The following is a 16,139-nucleotide window of genomic DNA, read 5'->3' as shown; positions in this document are numbered from 1 at the left end:
CTGAAAGCTCTGCATCTTCTTCATTATTTTGACCATTTCTAGTTTTCTGCAAATAAAAACAAAATTTCTGCTTGGAATTTCAGAGACATGTTGTCAGTAGTTCATAGAATAAAAGAACAATGTTCATTTTACACAAACGTATACCTATAAAAGGCAAAATCAGAGAAACTGATCATTTTAAGTAGTCTCTTAAGTTTTTTTTCCAGAGCTGTATAGGGCAAGAAATTTTGGCACATGGTTTAGCGCCATTACTCCTCCACTTTAAAAGGAGTCAGCTGAGGTGCTTAAGGTGTTTAATCAGGACGCCTCCTGGATATGGCTGCTGTTACCCCGGGGACCTGATCAGCACAAATGGATGGATGGTTTTGAAACATTGAATCTTCTTGCATCACTCCAGGCTTGAAAGTTTGGCATAGTAACACATCTGATGGGGTTTATTAAAAAGCTTTATTTTGCAGTGAGGACTAAAATCCTCCTTTTGCAGTGAGGACTAAAATCTTCATCAGTCTATATCAACTGATGAAGCAGTCAGGCTGGGACGGGTTGGTACGATGATCCTTTTGGGTTAAAATCACGGTCTGTGATCTCCGGCTTAAAGCTCTTAATATATTCACCTGCAGTCATCTCACTGCATAAAGAGCTCTGCACATGTTCGCTTTCTCCTCAGCTACTACGGAAAGCACATTGTCTCATAATTATGCTCTATTCCTAGGAGACGCTGAACGTTACACAGCTATGGTAGTTTCTGAAATTAAAACGCCTAGAAAGGGAAAGTGAGACCTGCCTACTAATAAGTTGGAACATTTATGGATAAACATATTGGCTCTAACAACATCCTGGCAGACATTAGTAAATAGCTGCTTTCTAACGTGCAGCCCCAATTAACCTCACATATTGCAACAGTGCGAGCAAGATAAGAGTTTAAAATGCCCCATTTTGAAATTGTATTAGTTTAGATACATTTTAGAAAGAAATCAACTCTGACAGTGCACCAAAACAACTAAATACTGCTGACAGATTTGCTTTGTGTTGCTTAAGCACTTAATTACATAAAATTGAATTACTTGTTTTTCCTGAAAGTAAACCCTTTGGGTCTGTGCCCTAAACTGGGCTGGATTTAAACAAGTCAACAATAGAGATCGATGCTCTTTTTTTTCTAGATAGAAAAAAAAAAGTTTAAATCAAGCCATCCAGAAATGTTACTATCAATGATTAAATTGTAACTTGAAACGAGTTTCAAACATATTGACAGTAATCTAAACATCGATAACCAAAATGTGTTTCATTTGGGGGCTTTAGATCAGGGAGCACAAACTAAACAGGGAATCCAAATGCAAAAAGCTCCACGACTCTCATAGAATAGAAACCCCATTTACCTTTTCTGTTTCCTGCACATCAACATCAGGGGCAAAATGCTCACTTGCTGACTAATGCCTCTTGCCCATTGCCAGGTGCCATTGTAATGAGATAATCAATATTTTTCCCCTTCACCCATCACTGGTCTAAATGTGACTGATTGTTGCAAAGCTGCACCCAAGTCTCCATTACTCTTGTGTCAGGAATCAAAACGAATACGTTGCCTTTAATATTTGTTTGGCTGTGGTTATTTCTTGCATTAACATTTAAAGAGTGTTACAAAATAACACATCATAGGAATCAAAACTTAAAAAAAAATATTAGTACCAGTGGTACTAGGCGTGTGATGCAATCATACTTTTGAAATAATAAATCCAATAGGCAAAATATTATTAATGCTTTAATATGTTTTTCTATGTCGCATGCACGGAAGCATTATTATCCTAAGTAGTGTTACAGAAGTTGACACACAGGTATGTTGTTGCGTGAAATTCTGTTACATGAGCTCTACAATGTGCATAACTTATACACACATCGAAATTAAGAATTACTGTGCTAATTAATGTGGCAGGAAGAACCAAATAATACTACTAAATGTCACAGCATACTATGCACATGCTCGGTCTGCACCAACAAAGATTTAATTAGCCAGGTAAGACTGCTCTACATAACAACTTTTTCTGCATGTATACATTTGCCACAATAGTGTTCAGAAGGCGCAAAATGTAAGATTGGAGTGTGAGACATGATAGACGAAAATACCAATTCAAAAAATCTAAATCTGAAATACTCAAAATACCGCAAAAATACTTTAGTGTAATTCAGCTGATAGTTATTTGACCACTTGGGGGAAGTCTTACACAGTGCAAATGGCATGAAACTTCCACCCCAAGCTGGCCAGATACACATTAAGCATGTAAAATGGGAGGAAATAAAAGATGGTGACAGCAGTGCTAAAATTAACTCACTCAATTTGTGCATTAAAAAAAAAAAAAAAAAAAATGTGCACATTTTTATTCACAGCCAAAAGTTGTGGTTTCCCGAATGTGGATGATATCAAATCTTCACCCGTCACAGCGTGTTCCTCCTCTTAACTTGCATTTACTCGGGTCTTTGACATCACGTTTAGAATACGAGCCGTCAGGAATGCATCAGTGGTGTGCAACTACTGCGATCCGTTCATCATCAAAAGGTGTCGACAAGACACAACTTCATTCTCCGACTCAAATTGCAAACTAGGTTGAAAACACCTTTGAAATAATCGGATGTGGAAGTGGATGTGGGTGAGAACTTGTGTGGCAAAAGTTATGCTTCTACTTACTTTCCATGGAGAGAGATCATTTGCTCATTCTAACCTTGTAATTTTTGTTAAGGTTCACACAGAATCTCTTTTTGTAACCTCATTGATCCACAACAGCCAGATATCTGAGGCAGAAATCCAGGACTAATAGAACGGAAAACTCGTTTATCCTTGCTGTGATCAGTCTTGTGATTTTTTTTTTATAGCTATGTTGATGCAGGTTATTATGTTTTTATTTATGGCTACATTGCTTCCTTGGGAAAACTAAAGAATCTTGAACTTGCAAGAATAGTAATACCTCTTATTTTACAACATCAAACTTCAATATATTCGTGTTTTCTGCAAAAGACCAACACACAGCTAGGTATGGCTACAGCTACTGAATGTGCAATAGTTTTCATGTGGGAGCTGAAACTGCACCATAGAGCACATGACCGACAACAAATCTAAATGCATGTCACACTATTCAGATGATTTTAACAACAGTTGAAAACTATATATAATTTTCTTCCACTTTCCGATTACATTCTACTTTGTGTTGGTCTATCACTTATACCTTATTTAAATTTTCTGAAGTTTGTGATTTCAACCCGACAAAATGTGATTGTTTTTTTATTTATTTATTTTTTCTTACGAAGCACTGTGTGTCCTCACAGTGAGGAGGTGAAGCATAGAGAGGCAGTAAGACCCAGAGGAGGAGCAGTGAGAGAGACACACAGAGAGAGAGAGGTGGGAGGAGAGAGGAGGAGGAGGAGGGACTGCCTTCACTATCGGCTCTATGTGTTGCCGCTCATGGTGTTAGCACACCAGTGTGTGTCTCAGCCTGCCGGCGCGAGTGAGTGCATTGCTGTGCAGCTGTGTGTGTGTGGATGTGTGTGTGACTCCGGCGCTCTCTCTGCGTTGCGACAGGTGGAGATGACATGACTGCGCTCGAGAGGAAGAAAGCAAAGGACCTGTAAGGGCTTCACACACACATGCACACATTTCACACAGATTCCTTCACACCTTCACATTCCTCCCTCCACTTCTCGGACAAGATAAGTTGCCAACAATCCGGCTTATCAACAAGACATCCTCCAGCTGACTTTAAACTTGTGAAGAAACAGAAGCCACACAAGAAACATAGGTACAAAGTGGTCCTGACCATCATTCTTTATCTCTGCAGACGTGGGCAGCAAGTGTTTCTGCGTCCCGAGGAAAGTTCAGCCCCGGCTCTGGGCACCAGGCAGTCCACCACGTTGTCCGAACAGCTCCAGGTAGGGTCTCCTCTCCTTTCCTCTTCAGCATAGTTTTTCTTGCCTAAATGTTTTTCCAACAACTAGAACAAATGTAAAAAGAAACACATTTTCCCCTCATTCTCCAAAAATGAAAACTTTTATTCTTTTAGTTTCCTTTTATCCCTTCCTTCGTCCTTCATTCAGACACTTTTCTTTCCTCTTCACCTCTTCAGCCTTCTCCATCTTCTTTTGTATTTGCAAATGTTAAACTTCTGTCTGGAGGAGGTAAGTTTAAACTTCTGTTTCTGCAGCTTTCCTTCAGGATCCAAACAGTGAGAGATGTTTCTCTCTCTCACTCTCTCTCTCTCACTCTCTCTCTCTCTCTCTCTCTGAGTGGGCGTGGGTTTGTGTGTTTGAGAGACAAAAAGCCCCCACAACAGCAGAAAAGATAAAACATAAAGCATCCACGGACATAAAGGACAGGAAGTTAAAGACGGTTACTTCTCTGAATGGCGAATGCGCAGCTCAGCACCGTGATTTGTGTCTCTTTAGGGAATTCTGTGCTGTCCATTTAAAGCCATGCATTCTTGCTGATCACTAAAATGGAATTTAATTTTGATGTCTTGTGTTTTTATGACTATAGCACACCAGTACCTGAAAGTTGGCATTGCTGTTTTCTTGTTTCCTCATAACATGTGTCTTTGTGCATGCACGCAAAAGGAGCTTCTGATTTATTTTGCTGCAGGATTTAATTCCGGCAGTGACATTGAAAAGAAAAAAAAAACGTTTGATTGGGTGCCAGTGTCGACATGTTGTGCTTAGATCCAATTACCTAGATCCAGTACAGTGCATGCTTACTGAGATGCAGGCACATGTTTGTATATTAGAGCAAAGACGTATCCGTTCAGACTATTGTGCTTTGCACAGTAAGATGTCGAATGTGTGTGTTACCGTCTCTTTCTGCAGCTGTGTGCCTGTTCTGCTTGTGCAAATACTTTAATAAATCCGTCAACACGTGCTTGTCTGCTAAAATTTACACTCTTCTCTGATAATCTGATGTTTTCTGCGTGTTTTTTAGTTTCGTTACAGTCCGAATGCACCACCGCGTCAGGTCCTCTTAGAGCTTGCTTTGTTGAAAGTCCGGTTGAGCTGCATTCCTTTCTCTTGTGCCGTCTTGTTTTTATGGTTGCTCCATTGCTGCTTGTTCGCCATCGGAGTGTGGCCGAACCGTAACACCGTCCTCTGAATTGGCTGCAGGTAAGCATGCAGCTGTTGCAGCGAAAACAGCCTAAAACCATGTGATGCTGGCTCCTTCTGCATCAAGAACTGTTTAAAAGGAGAACAGTTCCCACTTGTTATCGGCAGGAAAATACTAAAATGAAGACTTTAGTTCTGGACACTTTTCTGCAAATTTAAAGAAAATTTCTGAAATATTTAACTGAAGTAATTTGGATTCTTGCCTTTGACTTTTCAGTCATTTGGGGAATTGTTCTGCTCAATCTGCGTCATAAGAGTTTAAGGAATTTATTTTAGGTGAACAACACCAGAACAAAACTTCAGAAATCGAAGACTCTGGAGAGTCTGAAGAACATCTACGCACAATTTGGAGACAACAGTGCTCACCACCTCGCTGCTGTGGTGCATAATCTCTGTGTAGCAGCTTTTCCAGAGTCACAGGGGGACAACCCCATCATTCAGGTTTACGCTCTGGACAGTCCATTAGTCCATCACAGAGACACACAGCCCAGGACGCTCACACTTCTTCCTGAGATTCATTTATAATCGCCAGATAACCAAACATGTGGGAAGCCTTCACAGAGAAAATCCACACATCCACGGAGAGAACAGGCAAACCGCACACACAAACTATGCTGAAACAGCGCGAATTTGGACCAGCAAAGTTAAGCCCATGTCAAATGAATCCCGTTATGTTTATTTATTGCTGGATTTCTTCAAAAAGCAGGTATGATTCAAGAGCTGTGCTGAGATATCGGCCTGTATCTGTTGAGGATAGCCAGTAACTGTCTTTGTTGGCAGATTTTCTGTTGTTATGAATACTTCATGTGTTTGAGTGCATCCACACTATGAGAGAATAAAATAACTGTAGTGGTCAGCAAAGAGACCGTGCAGCGTGAACCACGCAGTAAATCTGCTGGAGGTTCATGCAAGTATCCGATCCCCATTACGATTAAATATGTTTCTGTCAATTAGTGTGATTGTGGATGGAGTTCTTGATGTCTGTCTCCAATTAAGCTAGAAAGCAAATTTTTGTACGTTAAGAGTACCTGGAAAAGCTCTGAGAGAAAACATGCAAACTCTGCACAGAACAGAACTGACTAGGATTCAAACCAACAACTTTCTGACTATAAGGCGACAGTGGCAAAACTCTGCCTCTGATCAGGATTAAGACAATATAATTTACATTAAAAAAACCTGTAATCATTTACATTTTGTGTTGTCATAAGATAAAACACTGAAACTCGCTCAAAAATGATGACAATTATTCCACAGAGACCCTCTTTATGATTTTATCTTTTATTTTAAGGGCAATAAATGCAAGATGTTTCAAAACTCTGCTCAAGCTTTTGACTTAAAAGCTTTATAACTCAATTATTAAATATAACAATAAATGATCTGACTACCGGCCAGTTTTTTTTTTTTTTTGACTACTTCGTAAACTGGTTAGGGTTTTTTCTTAGAAAATTGTTTATAGGCTGAAAAAGAAAATATTAAATATGTTTTGATGTTTGTAAAATATGCCACAATGTGAAAGAACATGTAGTTCACACTGTTTAATGTGGAGAGACTTTGTCAATGATTGAGCAAAGGTTTCTGCTCAAAGCAGAAAAAAGATGTGATAAAGTGGTCAACCAAAGTGAAGATAAAGCCAGTATGAAGCTATAAATGCTAAACAACTCGGTGAAGTTGGTTTGTTCATGTTCAGAGTCTTTCAGGCAGTAAAAGCAGCAGGGAAATCTCTGCTCAGTCCTCAACAGAACAGATGTGAGGATTAGACTGTCAGAGAATCTGTGTGGCTCCTATTAGCATTTGTTTCCGACAGAGGAAACTTATAGTTTCAAATCTTGCAACAATTAACCATTTGATTGCAGCGTGGCGATATACTTCTCATCATCCCTGTGGGTCAGTGGAGCTCCTATTGCACTTCATCATGTCAACTTTCATTCTGACCAGGTTTTCTTGTTTCACCATTTTCCTTTGATGAAAAGAAAACATTATTTGTGAGCTGAATATTTGAGACTGAAAAACTCAGAGTGAACAAATACAAACACGAGGCTCTTAATTATTGCTGTGTGTTCAACAACTGTGTGCGATCATGCCCCAGATGGTGCAACCCTAATGACATGAAAGGGTTGCGGCTGCATAGAGACCAGGTTTAGCTTGCTGAAGTTTGCCCTCTTGCCGTGTTATCGTTTCCAGTCTGCAGGCAGAAAATGTTCTCTGTGCTCTGACTTCATAGCTGGAGGCTCATGAAGGTAGATTTTTCTTATGGGAATAAAGACATAACTGTTGCATTAGCGGCGCCAAGCGTGTCCTTGCCTGCCCGCATCAACACGCCCGTCTGTGTTAGAATTATTAAAGAAATCTGACCACAAAAATGTTGCATATATAGTTACCAATGAGCATAAGAAAAAAATAATTACTCTTAAATACGTTGCGTTCTTAGGTACAGTGCGTTCAAAAAGTGTACACATCCCTGATGGCTAAAAGTGATTGAAGTGTGAATTAAAAAAAAATTCTCATAACTTATTTAAAATCTTTTTTCCACCTTTGATGTTACGTATTGTGTACGATTCAACAGAAAAATAATTTAGATGCTTTTATGCAAAGACTGAAGACCACAGAGAAACTACAAAAATTTTGACATTTCTCCAAAACTGTCAGAGGAGCACAACAAAGCCAACACTAAAGGAGCTGCAGAAAGATCAAGATCAAGCACAGCGACCTTCTGTGCTTTCCACACATCTGGACATTCAGTCAGTCAATCACTCAAACATCAGCCAATCAAGTTTATTTGTAAAGCACATTTCAGCAGCAAGGCTGTTCAAAGTGCTTTACGTCATAAAAACACAAAAATGAAAAGTCATAAAAGACACCACAGAGTCAACAATTGAGAAACCCAGTAAATATTTAACATTTTGCAAAAGCAAATGTGTGCAAAACAGGTCTGGTTAAAATCTCAGGCAACCTTGAAAATGTGTCATGATCCGACAGAAACAAGCATTATTTTTTTAGCCACTGTTCTAAAAGGTACACTTGCAAAAGCGCTAAGCACTACATTGGTGGTAGCAGCATTATGCTACTGTGAAATAAATTGATTTTTTATTTTCTGCATCTTTGCGAGTACAAGTAGAAGAAACCTAATGTTGTAGAATGGACTTGCCAGAGTCCTGACATAAACTATGTGAACATCTGCCCACAGTCTGTCACAATCTGATTTGGAAACTTTTCCAAAGCTGGAGCAGGTAAATGTTGCCAAGTGAACAGTGAGTGCTGATAAGTCATTATGATGAAATCGAATCATTTTAGTGGTTCAGGAAAGTATTGTTTTACGTTTGTGTGCCCGTATGTGGGTTAGTTATTCTTTACTCAAGTTGCCAGATTTGTTATTGCATGACATTGTTCAGATTATTTGTAACATTAAAGGTGGAAAAGGTTTTCAAATAGTGGATCCTTACTTTCTAACATGGATGTGTAGACTTTTCATACACACGTTGTGAACGTTTACATGTTCACTGCATACGGAAAGCAAAAGACAGAAGCAGGGCTGAGTGATTGGTAAAGCTATTGCTCTATCAATATCAGTCACTTTACTTTGAGCTTGGTCTACACACAGAAGGGCTTGCTTCAGTGATTGAATAACATAAATAGATCCTTTCACTAAAGCAGCAGGTGACCAGAAACAATCGATTTGTCAAAATATGACTTCAATAAACCAGTGGAGCTCCCACTAATGCCCAGCATTTTCAGCTGGAAGGGAGACATGAGGAAGCAACAGCTTTGCCCTTCAAATCTGATGTGGCCTTTTCAGTCTTGCATAAAACTTCCAGTATTTTTTTTTTCTCCCCCACTGTTCCTATGGTTAATGTGAGTGTGGCAGCAGTGTGGCTGCAGCTGTGAGCAGTACGCCCAGAACCCAGCACAATAACACACCATTACGGTTTGTTGTTTAAGTGAGCAAAGTCTAAGTTCAAAACAAATTATCTCTATTCTTTGCAGAGGATACTGTGGTGTGATGCAGTATGTGACCAGGTGCAGGTGCCAGTGTAAGCTAATGGATTGTGACTCACTTTGCACCATCGAATAGCTACTGTGTTACTCAGCCCTTGAAGCCTGCTATGGCTGCATTCTCTGGTACGATTTAATACGACTTGTTCCAGTGAAAATCTCTCGAGCTTGGCTTTTTTTAAAAGATGACGACAATGAACAGCATGTCATTTCCTTCGTATGCACCAAATTACACCTCGGTCAGACTTGAAAGTGGAAATGTAATGGTGTTGATGCAAAGAGTTTGAGTTGCAGAGAAGTGTTACAACTTTATATAACTGCAGCTTCCTTTACGTGCAACCTCGAATAGATCCTATCTGCTTAATGGCAACAGAAGCTCTGATTTCCTTGCTTTATCTTTTTAATACACAACAATTTAGCCCAGTGAAACTCCAAATCTTGAGAGTCTGACAGATAATATCCACCAAGTATGCGCTCCCACACTTGGGTTTTATTGCATTGATCTCTGGTGTGCTGGATGAAACTACTGGGTGCAGAATCCATAATGTTCCTCAATTTTTGGAGTCATTCTTCGATTTCAATCCCTCGAGGGGTCCGATGATTACCGGTGAGATGTGACATGCATGAGCAGAGGCTGCACTGGAGCAAAACGGGGAAAATGTGCAGCGAGATGACAGCTTGAATCGATCGTGCGTTTGGTGATGGCGAAAGGCAAACTGGGAGGCACTTCAGTTGGTCTGGAGCCCATTGCTGGTTGACCTAGTTGAGTGGACGTCTCTGTGGAGTTCTATGTCTGTACTTGAGGAGAATAATTATTTATTTGAGGTTTTCATTTACCAAATGTCATAGTTTCACTTCAGATCAAATCTTTTTTCAATGCAAGCATGTATTCAGATTTATTCATGTGGTTAGAATCTCTTTTTATGATCCAAAAAGCTGCTTCTGGTTGAAGAGTCCAGGCAGCTTATCCTGGAGGTGGTTGCCACCGTTTATTTTTTACATCTAAAGTGGTAGCGATGCTGTTCGATTCTTCGATAGTAAGCAACATTTTTTTTCTGGACTTCCTATCATTTTAGAAAATTTAACATACAGCAATTTAAACACCATCTCCTTGAACATCACTGAGCAAAGTTACTACAACCACAATTGGGCACAGCCTTGTAGCTCATAATAGCTATATTGTTATTCATGTCGTCTATGGGGAAGAAATAAAGCAAGGCACCTGAAAGGGTGCAATGGCTGCTCTTGAAGAAAGTACTGATAGCAAAGTCTCCATCTTAAAGTCTCCATCTTCATAATATGAAGGTTTGCATTGGGATTTATCAAGTGAGGAGAAGGCGATCAGGAGGAAACACAAAGCAGAAAAAGAAATCGAGTAAAAAAAATCTTGTGAGATCAGTTGCTTGGAGACCAAACGGACCGGCTCCTTACCCAGGGATTTAAAAGTTCTGGGTGGAGAGCTCAGTTTAAGTGTAATTTGCCACAACGCAAACTATTTCTGACAAAATTGTAACACTGTAATTTATTCTGTGGTTCTGACCAGCATTGTTGTTCTAACAAACATCAGCATCAGAAACCAGAACTGCCCCCTACAGAGGCAGTAGAAATGTTTTCCTTTACATGATCACTGTTTTTTGCTTATGAGGATTTGACTGCACTTCAGTGGTAAGGTTGTCAGAAAGTTATTTTTGAACCTATTGATATTAATAAATATTCACAGGCTGCAGGTTGTGAGATCCTGCAGCCTGTGCAGGATCTCACTCCTCATGTAGTGAGGAGTGAGATCACTACATGATCACAAAAATGTAGTGATTTTTTTTTCTTTTTTTTTACATTGTAGAAAGACGCGTTTGTCGTGGCTTGAAAATACAAAAAGGCATCTCTTGACTTCTGCCTCAGTCCCTAGAATGTAGGACATATGATATCGGATCATTTTATGCTGATTCCAAAAAATGCATTTGAGTAACTTCTTTAAAATAAAGTTCAAATTCCAACTCTGTTATTACTGTGAAATATGATTTAGATTTTGTGTTTCATATGATTTTCATGTTTGGAAAACATTATTTTATAACAATATGTTTATATTGTAAGAGTATGAAACAAAAGTTATAAACCTGTAATAAATGAAATATTGTTTAAAGCATATTGCAATAACAAACTGTAAAAAACATATATTTATTACATATTTATAACATAGAGCTCTACATTTCTATAGTTCAACATCCAGATGATTCACAGTGTATAAACTCACCTGTGTTACTTGTGTTTTATCTATATTTCAGGAGTTCATTGCAGCCCTTCTATGTTTCTAAGTGATAAATACCTCTAAACTTTTTGATGATGATAAAAGTAAAGCAAAAAAAAAAAAAGTCTTCATTTATTTTCTGCAACTTTGAAATTCAGCATTCATTTATTGGGCCCATCAAGTCCCGTTGTTTGATCCCATTGGCGTCCTTACCGTTGAAGGGCTCGCTGCGGCTGAATGATGTGAATCCAAGCACAGCTGGGTGGATGTTTTACATTACGGGAGCGCAACGTTGCATTATGCGCTGAGAGGTTCAAGCCCAAAGAGGAACTTAGCGCAGCACAGACGGTCGTGCTTTGCCTGCCACGGCGCTTTGGATCACATACTGTGATGAATGACCACAGACGCAAGGGCACCTTCACTTCACAAAAATCCTCTGAGAGTGCTGTATACCTGCATGTGTATGTGTCAGGGTTAGCATTTTTTTCCCCTTTGATAAATGGACTGCATTATTTAGTGCTGCTGAATTTTATCTCAAGTGTATCCCTGCAGGATATTGAACAAGTGCTTTCCCTCGCTTTCCTTGCGTGTTGGTGAGTGTGACGTTTGCTTGCATGCGCAAACACACACCATTGTCGGATAGTGCTGTCAAAGCCCTCTGGTGACTTGCTTAACTCTCAAGAATCAAAGTAGGCATTTGAGGATTCATCAGTTACTCGGATAGCTTATCTCGATGGATTCCTTATCAGATCGCTGAGTTTGTGGTCAAAATAAGCAATTCAGGGAGATGCAAGAAATTCCAGTTGTTGCAGAAAAAAAAGCTAAGAACATAGAAATCTACTTTTTTAGCCAGCTGATTACCTTTTTTCTGACCAAAATCTGATGAAATCATATTAGAGGAGAGGAAAATTCTGGACAAAATGTGTTTTTTACTTTTTTCCCCTCAACAGAACTTTTCACGTTTTAGAAGTACTCACTCAGAGGAGATCTTGTTTTCTTTAAATTGTATTTCTGTGACTGCTGGAAATGTCTCACAGCTTGTTTTTTTGTTGTTGTTGTTTTTTTGGGATCACAACCATTACAGAATAGAGGTTGTTGGCTCAAAATGCATTGTTCTTGTCCTTCCCTTCAATTTGACCACTGGCAGTGGAGCTCTGCGTTTCCTTCTGGTAAACAAACTTTTTCTATGTTCATGTGTTCTTTTCACGAATAAGGCTAAAAACATTCAGCAGATATTATAAGATTCATTGTTGGATTTTAAACTACACTATAAATATGTACAGGGTACCTGTTTTTTTGGGGTACTTTTTGAGGTTTTGCACAACCCTGCTGCTCAAAAGCATTTTGTTTTCTGAAAGTGGTCCTTTTTAAAGGGACATAAGCAAGCATTCAATTGGCAAGACACATTGTTTCAGCAAAGAAATAAATGAACAAACACAAATTTCCTTACTTTCATCCTAATGTGAACAACTTGCCCGTGTGTGAATAAAATATTTGTGAAAGTCTCTGGCTTTGTAACAGTACGATGTAACCTGTCTTATTAAGCTTAATCTCCATATAGCCCATTATTTTGTTGACAAAAATATTTTAACTTGTCTAAATTGATTTAGATAGAAGGCATAGCTGAGGAGCATTTACCTTCTTTTGTTGCAATGTTACCTGCAGGCCAGCTTCTGGTTGTTGTTTGGGACTATAGTGGAAAGTAAACAGGATTAATTCGGAGGGGAAAAAATGCACAAAGATTTTTAAAAACATATTGCCCAGCCAAATTGCCACCGTGCTGACTGAAACATCTGGCAAACAGTGGATGACTACCTTAAATATAGCAGGGGGTGGTGAGTCAATAAGGATACTATTGACTCATCACATTGAGATGTATACGTTCAAGAATGTTTCATACATAGGTTTATCACGTTTGAAGTATTTATCAACTTGGAAAAGTGGTTTATTATGCTGCAGTGAAATGTGTCTGACTAATCTTTGTGCAATCTTGGTTTCTTCTTTCTTTTCTGCTCTTTATTTTTCAAACTGTGAGGAGACAGAAAATGAGACCAATAAATCCATGACAACCAAAACTTTTGCTGAAGTATCTGCAGTTTTAATTAACTTCAAAAATGTTCCAACCACACTTCAGCATTGTTAGGTGTTCATTCAGAAAAAAATGTTCGTTTCATTTGGTATGTTAGTGAAGGACTCATCTATTCTTCTTCTGTGCTGCCTGCATTCCTTTAACTGTACAATTAACTTTAACAAGTGAGTTCCTTGGCTCTGGGGCAACAATAAGAAAAGTGACCCTGGGAGATGGCTTTTATCTGGCCAAAGGCACATCATTATTTTCAAGCTACGTACAAAACAAAACAAACAAAAAAACATTGATAAGTCATCAGTTTTGTTTTCTAATAACCTGCTGTCTTTGTAATTGAAATCAAACACTTTTGTTGCTTATTTTCAAAGAAGCAACAACAGTTCAGAGTTCTTTTTAAAATCATCAAACTCATTCAAAATATAATTTTTATGACAGTTATTGTTTTAGTCTGTTATAAGCATCTTATGTTATTTTTTATGTCCAAATTATGTCTAACACAGTTTGGAAGGTCAGTGTAACTAAATGTAAGCATCAGTCACAGCATGTATTATGCAGAGAATGTAGACACTCCAAACTAAGATTTGCAAAACACTCAATATTTTCAAATCCAGCATGCTCAAAGAAACGCAGACTTGCTCACAAGGAGGAAACAGAAAACATAATTTAGAACTTTTTCTAAGGTTTACATTAAACTGTCATGTTACTGAGACTAATGCATTGTATTTTTTTTTAAGTCTAAGTCATTCTAATGACAGTATATGCAGTATATTAAGTGAGATTTCTAGAAGTGATCATTAGCTTGTAAATAGGTAGCAATTATAGAAACACTGCAAAATCATCACAGTACATATATAGAATCTTATACGCCTCATCTTCTCTGCTTCTCTTTTATCCACCTCCTCCATATGCTACAGAAAAACAACCTTCAAACAAAACCAAAAAAAACTTGGAGCATCTCTTTGCTGTTTTATATGCCAGTGCAAAAAAAAAAAAATCATCCAAAACTTCTTCAGGTGGGTGGCCTGCCTACGCTCTTTTTTTTTTCTTTTTTTTTTTTACCAAAAAGAATAGTTGGTTCTCTCTTCATCTGGCAGCGCTGTAGGAGCTCGACGTCATCAAGGCCAAGTTGGATAAAAAAGTGAGTGCAGAGGCAGGAGAGAAGCAGCATGAGTAATAGACAGATACTGAAGCACAAGGACAGCAACATGTGGGGGGAAAAGCAGAACATGGATAGGAGGCTGGGTGGTTAGATTGATGGATAGATGCAGCCTCCATTTACTTCCAGGTTTGGTGCCTCCCTTACTCTGTTCTTAAGTTGCAGCCCTTCTGTTGAAGTAATTGAACATTACTGAATGAACACTTGAATAGAAAAGAGAACAAAAGGTTAGTGGCAAAGAAAAGAACCGAGGAAGTGTGTGAAAGAACAGCCAGGGAGGAGGTGTCAGCGTGTGATTTCCCAGAGGAAGGGAACCAAAAGAGGGGGGGCGTGTCTCTTTGACTCTCTTTTTGCTGCTGTCCATTTATGTGCCGCTTTGGGTGGACATGTTGCACTGTTCTTGCCCAGGAGTATTTGACCTTCATGTATCTCTGGCATACCTTTGTATTCTTCCAGATAAGAGTTAATACACCCAACACAAGTTTCTGTGTGTCTTTGTGTGGGCATGTGTCTCATAATGAACTTGTGTGTGAAGGTTGGCAGGTTTGCATGTTCCCAGAATGCGTTTCCATCTACAGGTAGGCGTGTTCACATGTAGGCATGGTTTTTTTTAATCTCTTTTTAGATCCTGGATGACTGGCTTGCTTATACTTATATGATCCAATTCTGCTATTAATGGAAATCGATCTTCCACTTTCCACGTGTATAGCCACCCACGCACACACACGCACAACTTACACTTGAAATTTCCTATACAGGCCCAGAGGTCAGACTCCATCAGGCTTGTGCACTTTTTACTTTAAAAGCTCTGCTGTATCAAGAGGGATACACAGAGATGTGCAAGTGGCTTTTAGATATCCCTGTGGAGAGACTGACAGTTAACTGAAAAGGAAATATGAGCTTTTACATCTCTGCGGACACTCAATGTAAAAATGAGCAGTGCTCTGGATGCAAAAGTGTTCAAACACCAATGTCCATGCGTCAACTGTAAAAGTGTGTACATACTTCAACAGTGGTGTTTACTCTTATGAAGTGTTGCCTTGCAATAGAACATCAGTGCTGCCATATTCATATAGTCATGAATATTCTGAGAACCAGGCGACTTTCTTAAGAAATGATGAGATTGTGTTGTTTGGAGCATATCGCAAAACCACCATTCGTTGTTTTATCAATATGTTACTCTTTCCTCTCTGCCTCTGTGCTTTCTCAAAGACTCAAAAGACTTCTGCCAGTAAGAGCCATGCCACAAAACTGTGGGTACTGCTTTAATCCAAGTTGAGGAAAAGAAAGTTTGGCCTTATCAGATCAGTCTTGTTAAGAAGAAAAAAACTTTGAGTCTTTCAGCTGGGAAATGGCCGTGCCAATTTAGAACCCCCATGATGGAGCCCATGAAGGTTCATGCATTGAATCGACGTTTAGTCGCTAGATCAAACTGAGATTGCAGCAGACGGTCTGAAATGAGGAGCAAAACTTTGACTTATTTTCTGTAGCTGTTGGAATAGGAATATCCTTTACCGTCCCTCACTATATAT

General features: G+C 39.0%; 1 protein-coding gene across 2 annotated transcripts in view; it reads left to right on the top strand.

The window, feature by feature from the left end:
• pde2a (phosphodiesterase 2A) overlaps window positions 1-16,139 on the top strand; it is a 199,049-nt gene that overhangs the window by 55,010 nt on the left and 127,900 nt on the right. The window contains exons 1-2 of one of the 2 annotated variants that reach the window (XM_008425457.2): window positions 3,417-3,611; window positions 3,822-3,912. In XM_008425457.2, the coding sequence (XP_008423679.1) occupies window positions 3,577-3,611; window positions 3,822-3,912 (126 nt within the window). In that variant the 5' untranslated portion in view covers window positions 3,417-3,576. Of the gene's footprint in view, window positions 1-3,416; window positions 3,612-3,821; window positions 3,913-16,139 lie in introns of those variants that run through there. The other variant, XM_008425456.2, reaches the window with a different exon arrangement.

The sequence above is a fragment of the Poecilia reticulata genome, linkage group LG13 (genome assembly GCF_000633615.1).
Source record: "Poecilia reticulata strain Guanapo linkage group LG13, Guppy_female_1.0+MT, whole genome shotgun sequence".
In the NCBI taxonomy this organism is placed as follows: domain Eukaryota; kingdom Metazoa; phylum Chordata; class Actinopteri; order Cyprinodontiformes; family Poeciliidae; genus Poecilia; species Poecilia reticulata.
This window is presented reverse-complemented; position numbering and strand designations above follow the sequence as displayed.